Source organism: Trichechus manatus, unplaced genomic scaffold (genome assembly GCF_000243295.1).
Source record: "Trichechus manatus latirostris isolate Lorelei unplaced genomic scaffold, TriManLat1.0 scaffold00002, whole genome shotgun sequence".
In the NCBI taxonomy this organism is placed as follows: Eukaryota; Metazoa; Chordata; class Mammalia; order Sirenia; family Trichechidae; genus Trichechus; species Trichechus manatus.
Window position 1 is genome coordinate 45,017,538 of NW_004443938.1, and position 14,596 is coordinate 45,032,133.

Sequence of the window (14,596 nt, forward strand, 5' to 3'; positions counted from 1 at the left end):
TGTTCTCACATATATACAGACCTGTACCTTCCCGTATACTAACATGCCTATACCCATCTGTCATGGATTGAATTGTGTCCCTCAAAAAATGTGTGTATCAATTTGGCTAGGCCATGATTCCCAGTGTTGTGTGATTGGCCTCCATTTTGTGATTGTAATTTTATGTTAAAGAAGATTAGGGTGGGATTGTAACACCACCCTTACCCAGGTCACATCCCTGATCCAGTGTAAAGGGAGTTTCCCCAGGGTGTGGCCTGCACCACGTTTTACCTTACAAGAGATAAAAGGAAAGGGAAGCAAGCAGAGAATTGGGAACCTCATACCAGCAAGAAAACAGTGCCAGGAGCAGAGCGCCTCCTTTTGACCTGAGGTTCCTGCACAGAGAAGCTCCCAGACCAAGGGAAGATTGATGACACGGACCTTCCTCCAGAGCCAACAGAGAAAGCCTTCCCCTGGAGCTGATGTCCTGAATTTGGACTTGTAGCCTACTGGACTGTGCGAGAATAAATTTCTGTTTGTTAAAGCCATTCACTTGTGGTATTTCTGTTAGAGCAGCACAAGATGACTAAAACACCATCCATATGTGTGCAAACACTTTTTACTTTGGTTGTGCTGTGCTCACTACATCCCCATTTGGTGCCACTTTTCCCATCACCAAAAAATTAAAAAAAAAACAAGTCTCTATGATCTAAAATGTCCTTCCACTCCCCTCTCTTCTCCCTGATAACCACCAATGAACATTGGTCTCTCTATTACGTCTATTCTTGTCTTCTTATAAAAGACTTATTTAACTTAGCATTATCCCCTTTAGGTCTGTCCATATTATAATATGTTTCATGGACTCATCATTGTTCTTTATGGTTACATAGTATTCCACTGTATGTATGTACCACAATTTGCTTATTTATTCATCCATTGATGGGTACTTTGGTTGTTTCCATTTATTAGCTATTGAGAGTAAAGTAGCAACGAACACAGTTGTGCATATGTCTGTTTGTGTCATTATTTTTACGTCTCTAGGTTATATACCTAGGAGTGGGATTGTTGGATCATAATATAGTTACAGTTTTTTGAGAAAGTGCCTTATTGTTTTCTATAGTGGTTGTACCATTTTATAGTCCCAGCAGTAATGGATAAAGGTTCCAATAGACCCATATCCTTGCCAACACTGTTTTTTTTTTTTTTTTTTTTTAACATCAGCGCCATCCTGTTGTTGAATGTTTCTCTTGAATTAGAATTTTTCTAATTCAGTTGCTTTATTCTTCAGTTCCAGTAGTTCTCTTTGTTTGTTTGTTTTGATGTTTTCAAGTTTCTTGTTAAGTCTCTCATTTTGTTCTTCCATTTGTTTCCTGATCTCTGCTAGTTTGTTTTCTGTGTGCTTTTTGCTTTCTTTAAACATATTTAGCACCATAGTCTGAAAATTTTCAATTATTTCTGTTAGTCTGGCCTCTTAGGAGAAATTTCCTCTTCATATTTTGTTTTTGATTGGTCCTTTTTCTATTGTGATTTTGTGTGTTTTTCCTTTCTTGTTAAACTTGGGCCATTTTGTTAATTTTGTTATCTTTTTTTTAACTTTAAATTTTGTATTCTGCTTTTTGTGGGAAAATTTTCTAATTGGGCACTCTAGTGTCACAGTGGCCAAGTGCCCAGGTGCCAACCGAAAGGCCAGGGCCTGCACTCACCAGCTGCTGCACGGGAGAAAGGTGTACCATCCTGCCTCCATAAAGTCTCACAGCCCTGGAAATCCCATGGGGCAGCTCCACTCTGCCCTACGGGGTCTCCACAAGTTGGAATCACCCCAGTGGCAATGGGCCTAGTATCTTCTCCTGAGAACCATTAGAGGGCACTCTTATCCTTATGGTTTTTTCTGTGTGATTCAGGAGTTCTGGATGCTTGATCTCTGGAATTCAATGTGCATTAGTGGGGGGAGAGGGGAAGTTTAGCTGGTCACAGACAGTGACATAAGTGGTGGGGTTCGACTTTCCTGTGGCGAAGGTGGGGGGCTCTCTATGTCTCTTCTTCGTGGGTGCCCCTGCACAGGCTCTCCCATGGTGTCCCACTGTGGGCAAGTCTGCCATTGTCCTCCAGATCCTAGTGCCCATCCATCTTGAACCTCAGCAAGATTCAACAACACTCTCTCACAGCGCCATGGTCTTTGCCCCCTCGCAACTGCATGGCTCACAATCTCCCATGGACTATCTGTGCTGCCTTAAAAAAAAACTGGGCTACAGCTTCCTCAGATTAGTTCCCTTTCTGTGTTGCCTGTTTTGGGTGTTGCCCAGCCTTGTCCCAAAATGGATGCAATGAGCGAGTGCTCCCGATGTTACTGGGTAGGTTCTCCCAGCTTCTGTGCCATCCCTGTTCCTCCTCTTCCTATTTCTGGATTTACTCCGACTCTCCACCACCTCAGCTGCTGTCTGGATTCTGAGATCTCAGTCTGTTCTTGTTTTTATCTGTTGTTCACTGGGTTAGTTGCTGGGGGAGTCAATGGAGTGTCCACTCACTTCACCATCTTGCTCCACCCTCAGAGGGGAGTGCTTTTGAAGAAAAAACAAAACTATGATATGGAAGAATACACTTAATGGACTGTTCCATAAGAATAAAGAAGATGCCCATTTTTTTTTTTTGAACTTATAGCTTGTCTCAAAACTGTATGAAACTAATTTTTGGTCTAGAAGAACAAAATCAAAGAAAGAGAATTTTGTTATTTCTCCCTTTGAAGCATATCTTTGCCTATTTTTTTCTTTATACTTTTGACTCATTCATATTCATTCAATCACCTTTGTGACTGTAAATTTAACAGCATCAATAATAATTTTAAGTCTTTGAATTTATGCCTTTTATATAAATATCAATGCTAGTTTATATTCATTAGGGTTCAATATGTGCTAGGTAGTTTATAAGTGTTTCTCATCTAATTCTACACTAACTCTATGGGTTCTGTTTTTATCACCTTTTAAATGAATAGGAAATTGAACATGTGAGTGATTTACCCAAAGGTTACACAGTGAGGAGTGGTTAAGATTTGAACTCAGGTGCACCTAATGACAGAGTCTGTGTCATGAACTATGAACATGCTGCCTCTCCTAGTATAGAAAGCACGTTTCTTATTTGCACTGGGCTAGGACTAATTTCACATCAATCTTTCCCTATCTCTTCAATAATCACTTCAATATGCGCCCATGTACACACGTCTCCTTCCTGCCTCTGGGCCTTTGCACTTGCAGTTCCTTCCACTATGAGCTCTTTCCCCCAGTTCTTTGTATGGCTTGCTTCCTCCCTCCATTTTCTACCCATTGCCACTTCTCTGACCACCTATCTAAAAAAACACATCCCAATCCCCACCCTAATCATTCTCTTATACCAGAGCACAATTATTAAAAACTGGATTCAGGCAACAGCCTGCATGGGTTGAGATCCCAGCTCTGAAAACCTTTAGCAAGTAATTTAGCCTCATGTAAATTGCTTAGTCGCATGCTACTCAAAGTGTAGCCCACTGACCGGCAGCATTGGCATCACCTGGGAGCTTGTTAAAAAAGCAAAATCTTACTCCCTTCTCTGGAACTAATGACTAAGAATCTTCATTCTCAGGGCTCCATGTTAGGTAAAGCTACATACATTTTGGTTTTAATACAATCGTGAGTTAGAATGTTCTATAAAAGCTCTAAATGAGTCACTTTAGGGAGCCAATGGTCATCCAAAAATCGAAATGTGTTCTTTATACTAAAGCAGAAATGATGATCTAGAGATTAAGGAGATTCCAGATGTAATGATTTTCAGTCTAGGAACCAATGGAATCTAGATTTAAACTGAAGAATGATGGAGATTTGGAGCTCCCAAATATTGATCATAGTAAAGAGATAACATTTATTTCATTTTCCCTATGGTAATTTATTTATTCATTAAAAAAAAAATCAGTCAACCTTTGGGCTAGATACTATTCGAGGTTCTGCAGATACAGTAGAAGAAGGTATGTTCATCAGAGCTTGTATGGAGGATGGACAAAATGAATGAATAAATTGATGTATAATATATTTTTAAGTAATTCACAAATACTATAAACAAAGAAAGGGATGGATAGACAATGATACAGGATATAACGTACTTAAGGTAGGAAGTTTAGAAGATTTGAGGAACAAAAAGGAAGGCCAATGTATAAAAAGAATTATACTCCAAAAGTATCCCATAAATATAATTTTTAAATGCTTCTATTTGGATACCAAGGATGATTATAAATTAATTAGATCCTAATGCATTCCAAAGCTTTTCATGTTTAACACAGCTTTTCTTTTTCTGTGGTTGGTGGATGTGAATCCTTGAGGAACCTACAATAGCTGTCTTGGTGCTTATCCTTTACTTAGCAACTTAACTTTTACTTCCTTTGCAATCCTACTTTTGCAAGATTATAGTGGTAGACATTGAGACCAACTTTTAAATACATATTCCTTTGCTTAATTAGATTGCTCATCTACCTTCTTTCTGCCCATCAGGGCCAGTTTCCTTCTGCCTTCTCTTCATTCCTGGAAATGCCCTTCTTACCTTGGCCCCTTCCAACAGGTTACATTCAAAGCTTTCTACCATCTGCTTCCAAATGCCAATTCCCGAGCCATTTTCTGCTACAGACTTTGATGTGGCTTATGAATGAGCTTTATTGTTCTATTTGGCTGTTGTTTTTGTTAGGTGCTGTCGAGTCGGTTCTGACTCATAGCGACCCTATGTACACCAGAACTGCCCGGTCCTGCGCCATCCTTACAATCATTGTTACTTTTGAGCCTGTTGTTGCAGCCACTGTGTCAGTTCATCTCATCCAAGGTCTTCCTCTTTTTTGCTGACCCTCTACTTTACGAAGCTTGATGGTCTTCTCCAGGGACTGGTCTCTCCTGTTAACATATCCAGTGTATGTGAGACGAAGTCTTGCCATCTTCCCTTCCAAGAAGCATTCTGGCTGTATTCTTCCAAGACAGACTTGTTGGTTCCTTTGGCAGTTCATGGTATATTCAATATTCTTTGCCAACACCATAATTCAAACATCAATTCTTCTTCCGTCTTCCTTATTCACTGTCCAACTTTCACATGCATATGAGGCGACGGAAAATATCATGGTGTGGGTCAGGTGCACCATACTCCTCAAAGTGACATCTTTGTCTTTTAACACTCCAAAGAGGTCTTTTGCAGCACATTTGCCCAATGCAACCCATCGTTTGATTTCCTGACTGCTGCTTCCATTTGGCATTTCTTAAAAATACCTCGCCCTTCCAGATCTTGGTGTTTGCTGTCATGCTACTCCACTCTTCTGCTCAATTTCTGCTAAGATGCTATCATTTTTATGCATCTTTTGCTAATTCTTTCAGTCAATATTAATCATAGTATTACATATAGTGAAAGGCTAAAAGGCCAGAATTTTCAGGAGATTGTAAGCTTTTGAGGCCAGGAATCATTCCTATTCAACCTCAAACACCCTCATTAGCAACAGAACGTTGATACGGTAGATGCCTGACAGATAGTGAAATATCCCAACCTAGTTTCCTAGATTTACATCACACTATTTTCCAATATAAAACCCATTGTCCAGTTTACATTAACCACTCACAAGTTCCCCGCAACGTAATTCTAATCCATGACTCAATTATTTCAATTGCTTCGTACAGCTTTCAGAATAAAACCAAATTCCTCTAGCTTAGCCTTAGAATGCAGTTCTCTGACCTACTTTTGCTAGCTTTGTATTTCCCCAGCCTTCATTCCATTGCTATCAAACCAGTGAATTTTTCCCCAAAATATCTTTTTTTTTTTTCGTCTGTGATGTTGCAAATGCTTTTCCCTATTCCTGGAACACTCTTCCCCTTCTACTTTGACTAACTAGTACTCACACTTCAGAACTTAGCACATGTGTCAGATCCTTTATGAAGCCCTTCCTGAATCCAGGCGTGATTTAGAGACCCTCCTTGGGCTTACCTCCATGACAATTACTATAGTGTAGGTTTACCTGTGTGTGCCCCCCACTAAGGACAAGTTACTTGAGATCATCAGAGATGGTGTTTTATTCTTTCTATTAATAGTTCCTAAACTTAAGCCTGCATCAGAATCACAGGAGAGATTTTTAAAACACAAGTTGCTGGGCCCCACTCCCAGAGTTTCCGAGTCAATAGATTCGTGGTGGAGCTTGAGAGTTTGCACTTCTAACACGTTTCTCTGTGATGGTGATCCTACTGGTATGAGAACCACACTATGAAGACCATTATTTGATATAATCACATTTTTTATATTTGGTATACTGCCTGTACTTTGGTGCTTGATAAATGTTTTAAATAATTCACATTCTTACCCCCTTTAAAATAAACAAAAAACATTTGAGTTGGGACTTAATTATATCATCTTCTTTTTGGGCATAGGCACAATGAAATCATATATTTAAAAAATAGCTCATGATTCAATCAAATGAACACAATGTATCAGTTGTTCTCAAACCTACGTGCACATCAGATTCACCTGGTGAGAGTCTTAGGCCGTGAACTCTGGGCTGCTCCCCAGACCAGCTAGCTAAGGAATCTGCATAACAAACTCTCCAGTTGATTCTTTTTCAGCCAGTAGGGAACTAACCAAGGAGTCCTGGTAGGGCAGTGGTTAAGCTCTCAGCTGCTAACCAAAAGGTCACTGGTTCAAACCACCAGCTGCTCTGTGGGATAGAAATGTGGCTGTCTGCTTCTGTAAAGATTACAGCCTTGGAAAACCCTACGGTTTTCTGTCCTATAGGGTCACTATGAGTTGAAATCGGACTCAGTGGCAATGGGTTTGTTTTGTTTTGTTTTAGTGGCACTAACCTTTAAATCAGACTTAAGCAACCTTAAAGAAGCTCTATCTTACCTGTGTTAATTTGGTCAATTTATTTTCTCCAGTAAGTTTTTAACAAGCCTATATTTAAGCATGGCATATTAAATGAAAATACAAAAAGGACCATTTAGATCTTTAGTACGGACCACATAAACTCCAGGCATCTCTAGAGGTGCCCAAGAACGGTGGCTCCTGGTTTTAAGCATTACTAAAAGGAAGGAATAGCTGAAAGCACCATTTCCTATGCCACTATAACTCTTCTTGAAATACTTCCCAAATGCTTATTTTAATTTCTTAAACTGTTGCCATAAAATGGAGAGATGTACCTCTGGGTAAGTCACACCACTGGTGCATCACACAGCAGGATGAATCATACCGGAGCCTGTGATATGACAGCAGCCCAGCAGCCCACTTCACAAGACAGTGCTTTTTCTTTAATATTGCTAGCATGTCAGTAGACTCCAAATTGGTTAAGATTAGATACACTAGTTTTTTTTAAAACTGAGCCTCCTCAATCTTCCATGAGAATGACAAGGCTAAGTCCCAGGAGAGAGAACCAGAAAAGGAAACACACACACACACACACACACACACACACACAATCACACACACACACCTTTAAAAAATTAATTCATCCTCTAACCTCTTAATCCAAAGGAAAATGGAAAGAAATGAGAGGCTTAAAACAAAACCCGTATTTTTTTAAATTAACTGTCATTCCACAAACATTTCTTAAGAGCGTGATACCTGCCAGAGAAAAGTCAGTTATAGTTGAAGGTGAAATTGTATGTTAGAAGAGATGTAGGTCCACTGCTGCTTTCAGATCTGTTGGGGTCAGATACTTTGTTTCTGGGGAGAAAGTTATTGCTGTTTTTTAAACATCATATACAAGTTTGTGCTTTCATATGTGAAGAGTTTACTCTTAGGAAAAGTAACCAATTTGCCTTGTTAAGTATTAAGGAAGAAACAGAGAAAAAAAAAAAAGCTGGGAAAATCTGCTTTAGTTCTAGCAACATCAGCACTGGGGAAAAGGCAGAGGCTGCCCATTATTTCTTAAAGAAAGAAGTAACTTGTCTGTAAGGAAAAGGAAAGGAAAATATGCAACTCAGACTTGATCTAATCATGTTAGTCCCTATTAAAATATCATTTCCAAAGAACATATTGCAAAGGAAAAAGGGAATCAAAATTTCTCCAAGTTCTGATCTCTCAGTGAGCTTCTCTTTTGTGCCCAGATTCCATTTGGAAATACAGGGAACTTCTGTGGTTTTTGGCAGCCACACCTCTGAACCATGGTTTGTGGATTAGGCTAGTTGAATTGTAAAATCACGTCATATTAATACTTGAAGATATCCTAGATGTGCTCTAGTTTAATGCATTCCTTGTATGGTTGGGGAGCTGATACTTACAGTTGGTAAATGATTTGCCCAAGCTTGTACTTCAAGTTAGTGGCACAATTTTCATTAAAACTACGGTCCCTCACTCTCAGTAAAGAGCTCCCTCCACGGTTTCATACTGTCTTTAGAAATATTGAAAAGTTTACCTAAATTTTATTTGATTCAATAAGCAATGCACATTGAGGACAAAAAAAAAAAAAAAGGATCATTTTTGGTTCACTTCTTAAAGGTCTCTTTTCAGAGCAGTCATTCTTGACCTTTTAAAAGTGAATCAACTTGACAGGTTCCAGCCATGTTCAACACCCCTCATTCCCTTCCTGCCCTCCCAGATTCTGATGAAAGCTGCCCCAAGACTCACCTCCAAAACAGTCATGTTTTTCTGGTTTGCTGTAGACAAGCGATTAGCTTCTCTGATTTTATCTGTGGCTTCTCTCAATAGGTCCCAAGCATCATCAATTTTGTTGCCGTAGTCAGCCAGTTTCTCTCGAAGATCCTTCTCCATTTCTTCATTTTTCCCCCGAGACTCTCCAAACAGCTTCTTAACTTTCTTCAGAAGGGCTTCTGCAGCTCTGTAACCACCCACCCGGTAACAGACAATAAGCCCAGGCCACTGCCTCAGGGAACATTGGTATTAAACTGTGTGACTAAGAGATGCTAACATTAAAAGAATGAAAACATAAGAAAACACTTAAAGTAGGTTCACTATGTACTAAAACAAGCTGAAAACTGTTAGCTGAAAAGTGGTAAGACCATTTATAGTTAAAAATCAAGCCAAAAAAAAAAAACAAAAACCAAAAAAACAAAAACAAAAAAACCTCTTTTTTATTCATTAATGGTATAAAATTTTCAATTGGAAAAGGTCTCAAGTCATTGTCATACTCTGACTGATGAAATTAGTTTTATGACTTATTTCACATACTAAAAAAAAAAACACCATAATGAAACATTTTTTCTATCACTTTGAATGTAGGGGCTGAATATTGAGATGTCTGGTTAGAAACTGAACAGAAATCTATGTTATTGCCATGATAGTATAATATTATTTTGATCTACTTTTCTTTTCTTTCCAATTGAATGATCTGGGAATTTTTGTGGTTTAACCTAATAGTTTTCATAAAGTGATAATACCTGAGTCCTTAAGAAAGGCTAAATACTTGAAAAACAGTAGTTTTCAAAGTAACATGCATCATAATTGCTGAAGGGTTTGGTAAAAAATAGATTGCTGGGCCCCATCCCCAAAATTTCTGATACAGTTGGTCTAGAGTAGGGCCTGTAATGTGCATTCCTAAAAAGTTCTCAGGTGCTCCTGATGCAGCTGGCTTAGTATATACTATTTAAGTATTAATAATAGAATCACTCTGAAGTTAGCTGTGAATATAAAAAAAAGTGTTTTATTAAGTGCAGGATCACAGAGTTTATTAGTGTTAGTAAAATCACTAGCACTTTTCCCAATCCTTAATACTTATTTCAAAGTATTAGGGGTTTAATTATTTGAAGACTCTTCTTTTCAGCATTTTTAAAGATGGTAAACTGAATAGGATAGCCTGGAAAATTAATAATTGTATTTATCCAAAGTTATTTTTATAAAAAAAAAAATTAGTGGTAGGCTAAAAGCCCCTAATGCAGGTGATTAAAAAAGCAAGCCCATTAGCCTAGTTATAAAAGAGACAGCATGAGAAAAAAATCATTTACTTGACTATATATAGGCAAGAACATACTATCAATCCATCTTAGAGTAAGATAAAGCATCAATAAATAAATAGTAAACATGTCCAGGTCAGCAAAACAAAGTATCTTCTGCTCTTATGTGTAACGGAAAATTTAGAAAACTGTAAATAATAATTTGGAAATAGTTCATCAAGTGAAAAAGTAATGGAGTGTCTACTCACACCAACTCATCTTCAGCAACTTCCTTTTGTGTATCTAGATTTTTCCTCCTCAATTCTTTCATCATCTGATCAATCTCTTTCTGAAGTCCTTGCAAATTTCTCTCAAAAGCCTTATCTTGAGCTCCTAGAGTTTCATTTAGTTTTACAGCTTTTTCATTTACAGCTGCAGGGGGTAAAACAAATTTTGCAAATTAGTAAACAAAAATGCCACATGCAAAAATGGCATTCCGCATCTGCTCTTCACCACCATCTCCAAATGAAATGTAGTTTGCCGTAGGTCTTCCTGCTGGGAAACAGAAAGGTGGTTATTACAGTGATTGATAACAAACAGGAAAATGTGACACATCTCTCCAGAGTTTTATTGTATTTCTTTTAGAGGCATGTTAATTAAAATACGGTGTTTCTACCTCAAAAGGAAGACATACACATAAATAAGTGGGTCAAACCTTCTTCAGGTAAGAGGTAAAAAATGAGACATGTAGCATAATACTTAGAAGCTGAAAACACAAGATTTGCATTACCAATAAGGCAGTCATAGTCCGTCAGTTTTAAAATATCAAGTACAGAAATGCTATCAACAACGAGATATCTGAAAATGAAATGGTCCTTGCATTTCTGCAAAATTTGCCTAGAGTACATTTTTTTAAAGGAGTGTGGAAAAGAGAACTGGACTAGGGAAAAGGGTTACAGATCAGGTCTCCAAGATACCTTCAAGCAATAACATCCGTCGTAAGAGTCCGTGTTTATTATGCATTAAATGGGGTTTCAAATTGTGCTCTTCAGAATCTTGGGATTCTCAGGTGCTTCAGGAATTCCACAAATGATGTTGATTTATAGGTTGGTGTTCTGGGTGAGATTTTATTTGAAAAAACAATGCTATGTCATATAAATTTTGAAAAACTGGTAAATTGAAACATGTACCCAGTTCCACCACTAGTTTTAGACTAGTGTTGCCTGAAGTGTTTTATGGAACATTTATCTAGTGAGTTCAAGGGAGATGTTTTCTCAAACTCTTTTGTCTGCCAGACGCTTATATCTACAATACCAGCACCAACTCATGGCAACCCTCTGTGTGTCAGAGTAGAACTGTGCTCCACAGATTTTAAATGGTCAACTTTTCACAAGTAGATCACCCGGCCTTTCTTTTGAGGCTTCTCTGGATGGACTAGAACCGCCAACTTTTTGGTTAGCGGCAAAGCACGATAACAGTTTACACTGCCCAGGGACTCCATATCTGTAATATTACCTAAAAAAACCCTTAGAATGAGAGGTCTCAGTTGGCCAAGGGGTATTTTCCACTATTCAAGGCTATATCTTAAGATCTGTATATGATATAAAGAATCCCGAAAATTCATTCTGTTCTTGGAGAAACTGTTCTGATATGCACTGGTCAGAGTTCTTCCAAGGGAAGTATGGTCAGAGATCCTAAAACAGGTTCACATAGTCAGGGCAAGGAGAGCAGCCAGAGTGAGGCGTGAGATGGCAGGTTAGTACAATGGTTCTCGAATGTGGTCCTCAAACCACCAGTATCAATGTCACCTGAGAACTTGTTAAATATGCAAACTCTCAGGCCCTACCATTGACTCAGACCTGTTGCTGCTGTTAGGTGATGTGGAGTCATTTCTAACAGTGATCCTATGTACAACAGAATGAAACACTGCCCTGTCCTGTGCCATCCTCACAGTAGTTGCTATGTTTGAGCTCATTGTTGCAGCCCCCATGTCAACCATCTCATTGAGGGTCTTTCTCTTTTTTGCTGGCCCTTTACTTTACCAGGAGCCATGGTAGCACAGTGGTTAAGAGCTTGGCTGCTAACAAAAAGGTCAGCAGTTTGAATCCACCAGCTGTTCCTTGGAAACCTTATGGGGCAGTTCTACTGTGTCCTATAGGGTTGCTATGAGTCAGAATTGACTCGATGGCAACAGGTTTGGTCTTCTGGTTTCGTACTTTCCCAAGCATGATGTCTTCTCTAGGGACTGGTCCCTCCTGATAACATGTCCAAAGTAAGTGAGATGTAGTCTTGCCATCCTCCCTTCTAAGCACAATTCTTCCAAGAAAGATTTGTTCATTCTTCTGGCAGTTCATGGTATATTCAATATACTTCTCCAACACCATAATTCAAAGGCATCAATTCTTCTTTGGTCTTCCCTATTCCTTGTCGAGTTTTTGCATGCATATGGGGTGATTGAAAATACCATGGCTTGGGTCAAGCGCACCTTAATCTTCAAAGTGGCATCTTTGTTTTTCTGCACTTTAAAGAAGTCTTTTGAAGCAGATTTGCCTAGTTCAATGCATCCTTTGATTTCTTGACTGCTGCTTCCATGGGCGTTGATTGTGGATCCAAGTAAAATGAAATCCTTGACAATTTCAATCTTTCCTCCATTTATAATCATGTTGCTTATTGTTCCAGTTGTGAGGATTTTTGTTTTCTTTATGTTGAGGTTTGGAGGATTGAATTTAAGGATGGTGAAAGAATACAACCCTGATGTACACCTTTTCTGATTTTAAACTGGGAGTGGACTAGCAATCTGTTTTAATACGCACCCCCCCCCAGATGATTTTAATGCAGGCTAAAGTTTGTGACCCACTAGGTTAGTAGAAGGAGCTCTGGTGGCGCACTGATTAAGTGATCAGCTGGTAATGGAAGGGTCAGTGGTTCCAAACCACCAGCTGCTCCACTGGAGAAAGATGTGGCAATCTGCTTCCATAAGATTACAGCCTTGGAAACCTTATGCAGCAGTTCTACTCTGTCCTATAGGGTCACTATACGTTGAAATCAACTCGACAGCACACAACAATAACTTTAGTAGAAGGAATTGAGTTTCAATCTTCAATCTATCTTTTTTCAAAATGTTATCTTTGTAATTCTCTTCATCATAAATGTCTTCTGTTAGAAAGTTTCTGTGGCCTTTGGTTAGTCAAGTTGCTGGAATTTTATTTGGAGAACAGTTTGAATCAGTTGTTTTAAAGAACAAATGTGGCCATTCCTCGCCCTGTGGTAAATGTATTGCTCAGGGGTTGCATTTCAAGAAGTTAGTAAGGGTGCCACTTTCTTTGTTCACTGCCTTATAGTTAATCATACCTTGATATATGCCAAAGGACCTTCCAAAGATTCCACCACTACTGTTAATAAGATATCGCCCAGACTGTGCTATGTTTGTTATGGAACCATAGACTATGGATTCATTTATTTGAAATTTCCTTGGTCCAGCAGGCCATGTGGGAACCATGCTGGAGAGCCACACTGATTATGCATAAAAAGGTTTCTGCTTCTTAGATTTCAAGAAAAGCAGTAGTAAATTTGGCTACAGCTAGGGCATAGCACTATCCTTTAGTATGAGTGCAGACTGTCTGTACAACAGTTTTTAACCAGTTGCAGCATATAAGTAACCATCGACATAATTTGCATTTACTTATTATTTTTTTAATGAAAGTGATAAAGCCTACTCCCAACATGTCAATGCTGTACGTTTTTCACTTATTAAATATATAAATGAGCTTTGATAAATATTTTTTGAAATATGATCCAATATAGGTCCTAGGTCTAGGTGGTATTGAAGAACGGAGGAATGTGGAATACAGCTCACTCTTTCTCTTATGGTCTATTCTCAAAGCTAAACTTCTGCAGAGAAGAATTTGGCAGAAAAAAAATAATGACAGAGAAAGTAAGGAAAAGGCAAAGATGACTGTACATTTTGGAAAGCATATGATATTGCTTTTAAATTAAAGTAACACATAAGCAACTAGAAAAAATTATTAAGGTTATACACACAAAAAAATGCCTTCCCAAAATCAAGTTGTATTAAGAAAGCAAGCATCATTTTAATAGATGAGTTCTGATTACTCCACTGCTTATATATATGGGACTTGGAACTTCTGAGAGTATTTTTAAACTAAAGATGAATGCATTATTTAGTATTTTATTCAGAGGTATACACTGTCACTTCAGTATGTCTTCTTTTCCGTAATATTGAAAATAATTGCCAAATAAACATATCTATTGAATTTACTTACCACCTACTTTTACTTTATTTCAAAGGAGATTTAAGGTATTTAAAAAATATCTTTAAAATAAGATAAAATTAATAGAAAAGGAAATAAAGGTAAAGGTAAAAATTAGTACAAATCAGGGAAAGCATTATTAGACAGAAAGGCATGCCATAATGTTCAGTGCAAACCCAAAAACGGAACCTATTGTTGTGGAGTTGATTCCGATTCATGGTGATCCAATGTGTTTAAGAGTAGAACTTCACTCCGTAGGGTTTATAGTCTTATGGAAGTAGGTAGCCAGGCCTTTTCTCCACAGTGGCTCTGGGTGTATCAATCACCAACCTTTTGGTTAGTAGCCAATTAAGTGCTTAACTATTTGCATCACTCATTCTTAGTAGCCAATGCATAACCTTTGAGTTGATTCTGAATCATGACACCCCCATGTGTGTCAGAGTAGAACTGTGCTGCATAGGATTTTTTTTTTTTTTTTTTTTT

At 38.3% G+C, this 14,596-nt stretch overlaps 1 protein-coding gene across 1 annotated transcript in view; it reads right to left on the bottom strand.

Moving 5' to 3' along the window:
* Window positions 1-14,596, bottom strand: part of LAMA2 (laminin subunit alpha 2) — a gene marked incomplete at its 5' end in the record, with an annotated part of 457,095 nt that overhangs the window by 135,827 nt on the left and 306,672 nt on the right. Inside the window, 2 exons of the mRNA XM_012554936.2 lie at window positions 8,581-8,791; window positions 10,112-10,274. Of these exons, the coding sequence (XP_012410390.1) occupies window positions 8,581-8,791; window positions 10,112-10,274 (374 nt within the window). The remainder of the gene's footprint in view (window positions 1-8,580; window positions 8,792-10,111; window positions 10,275-14,596) is intronic.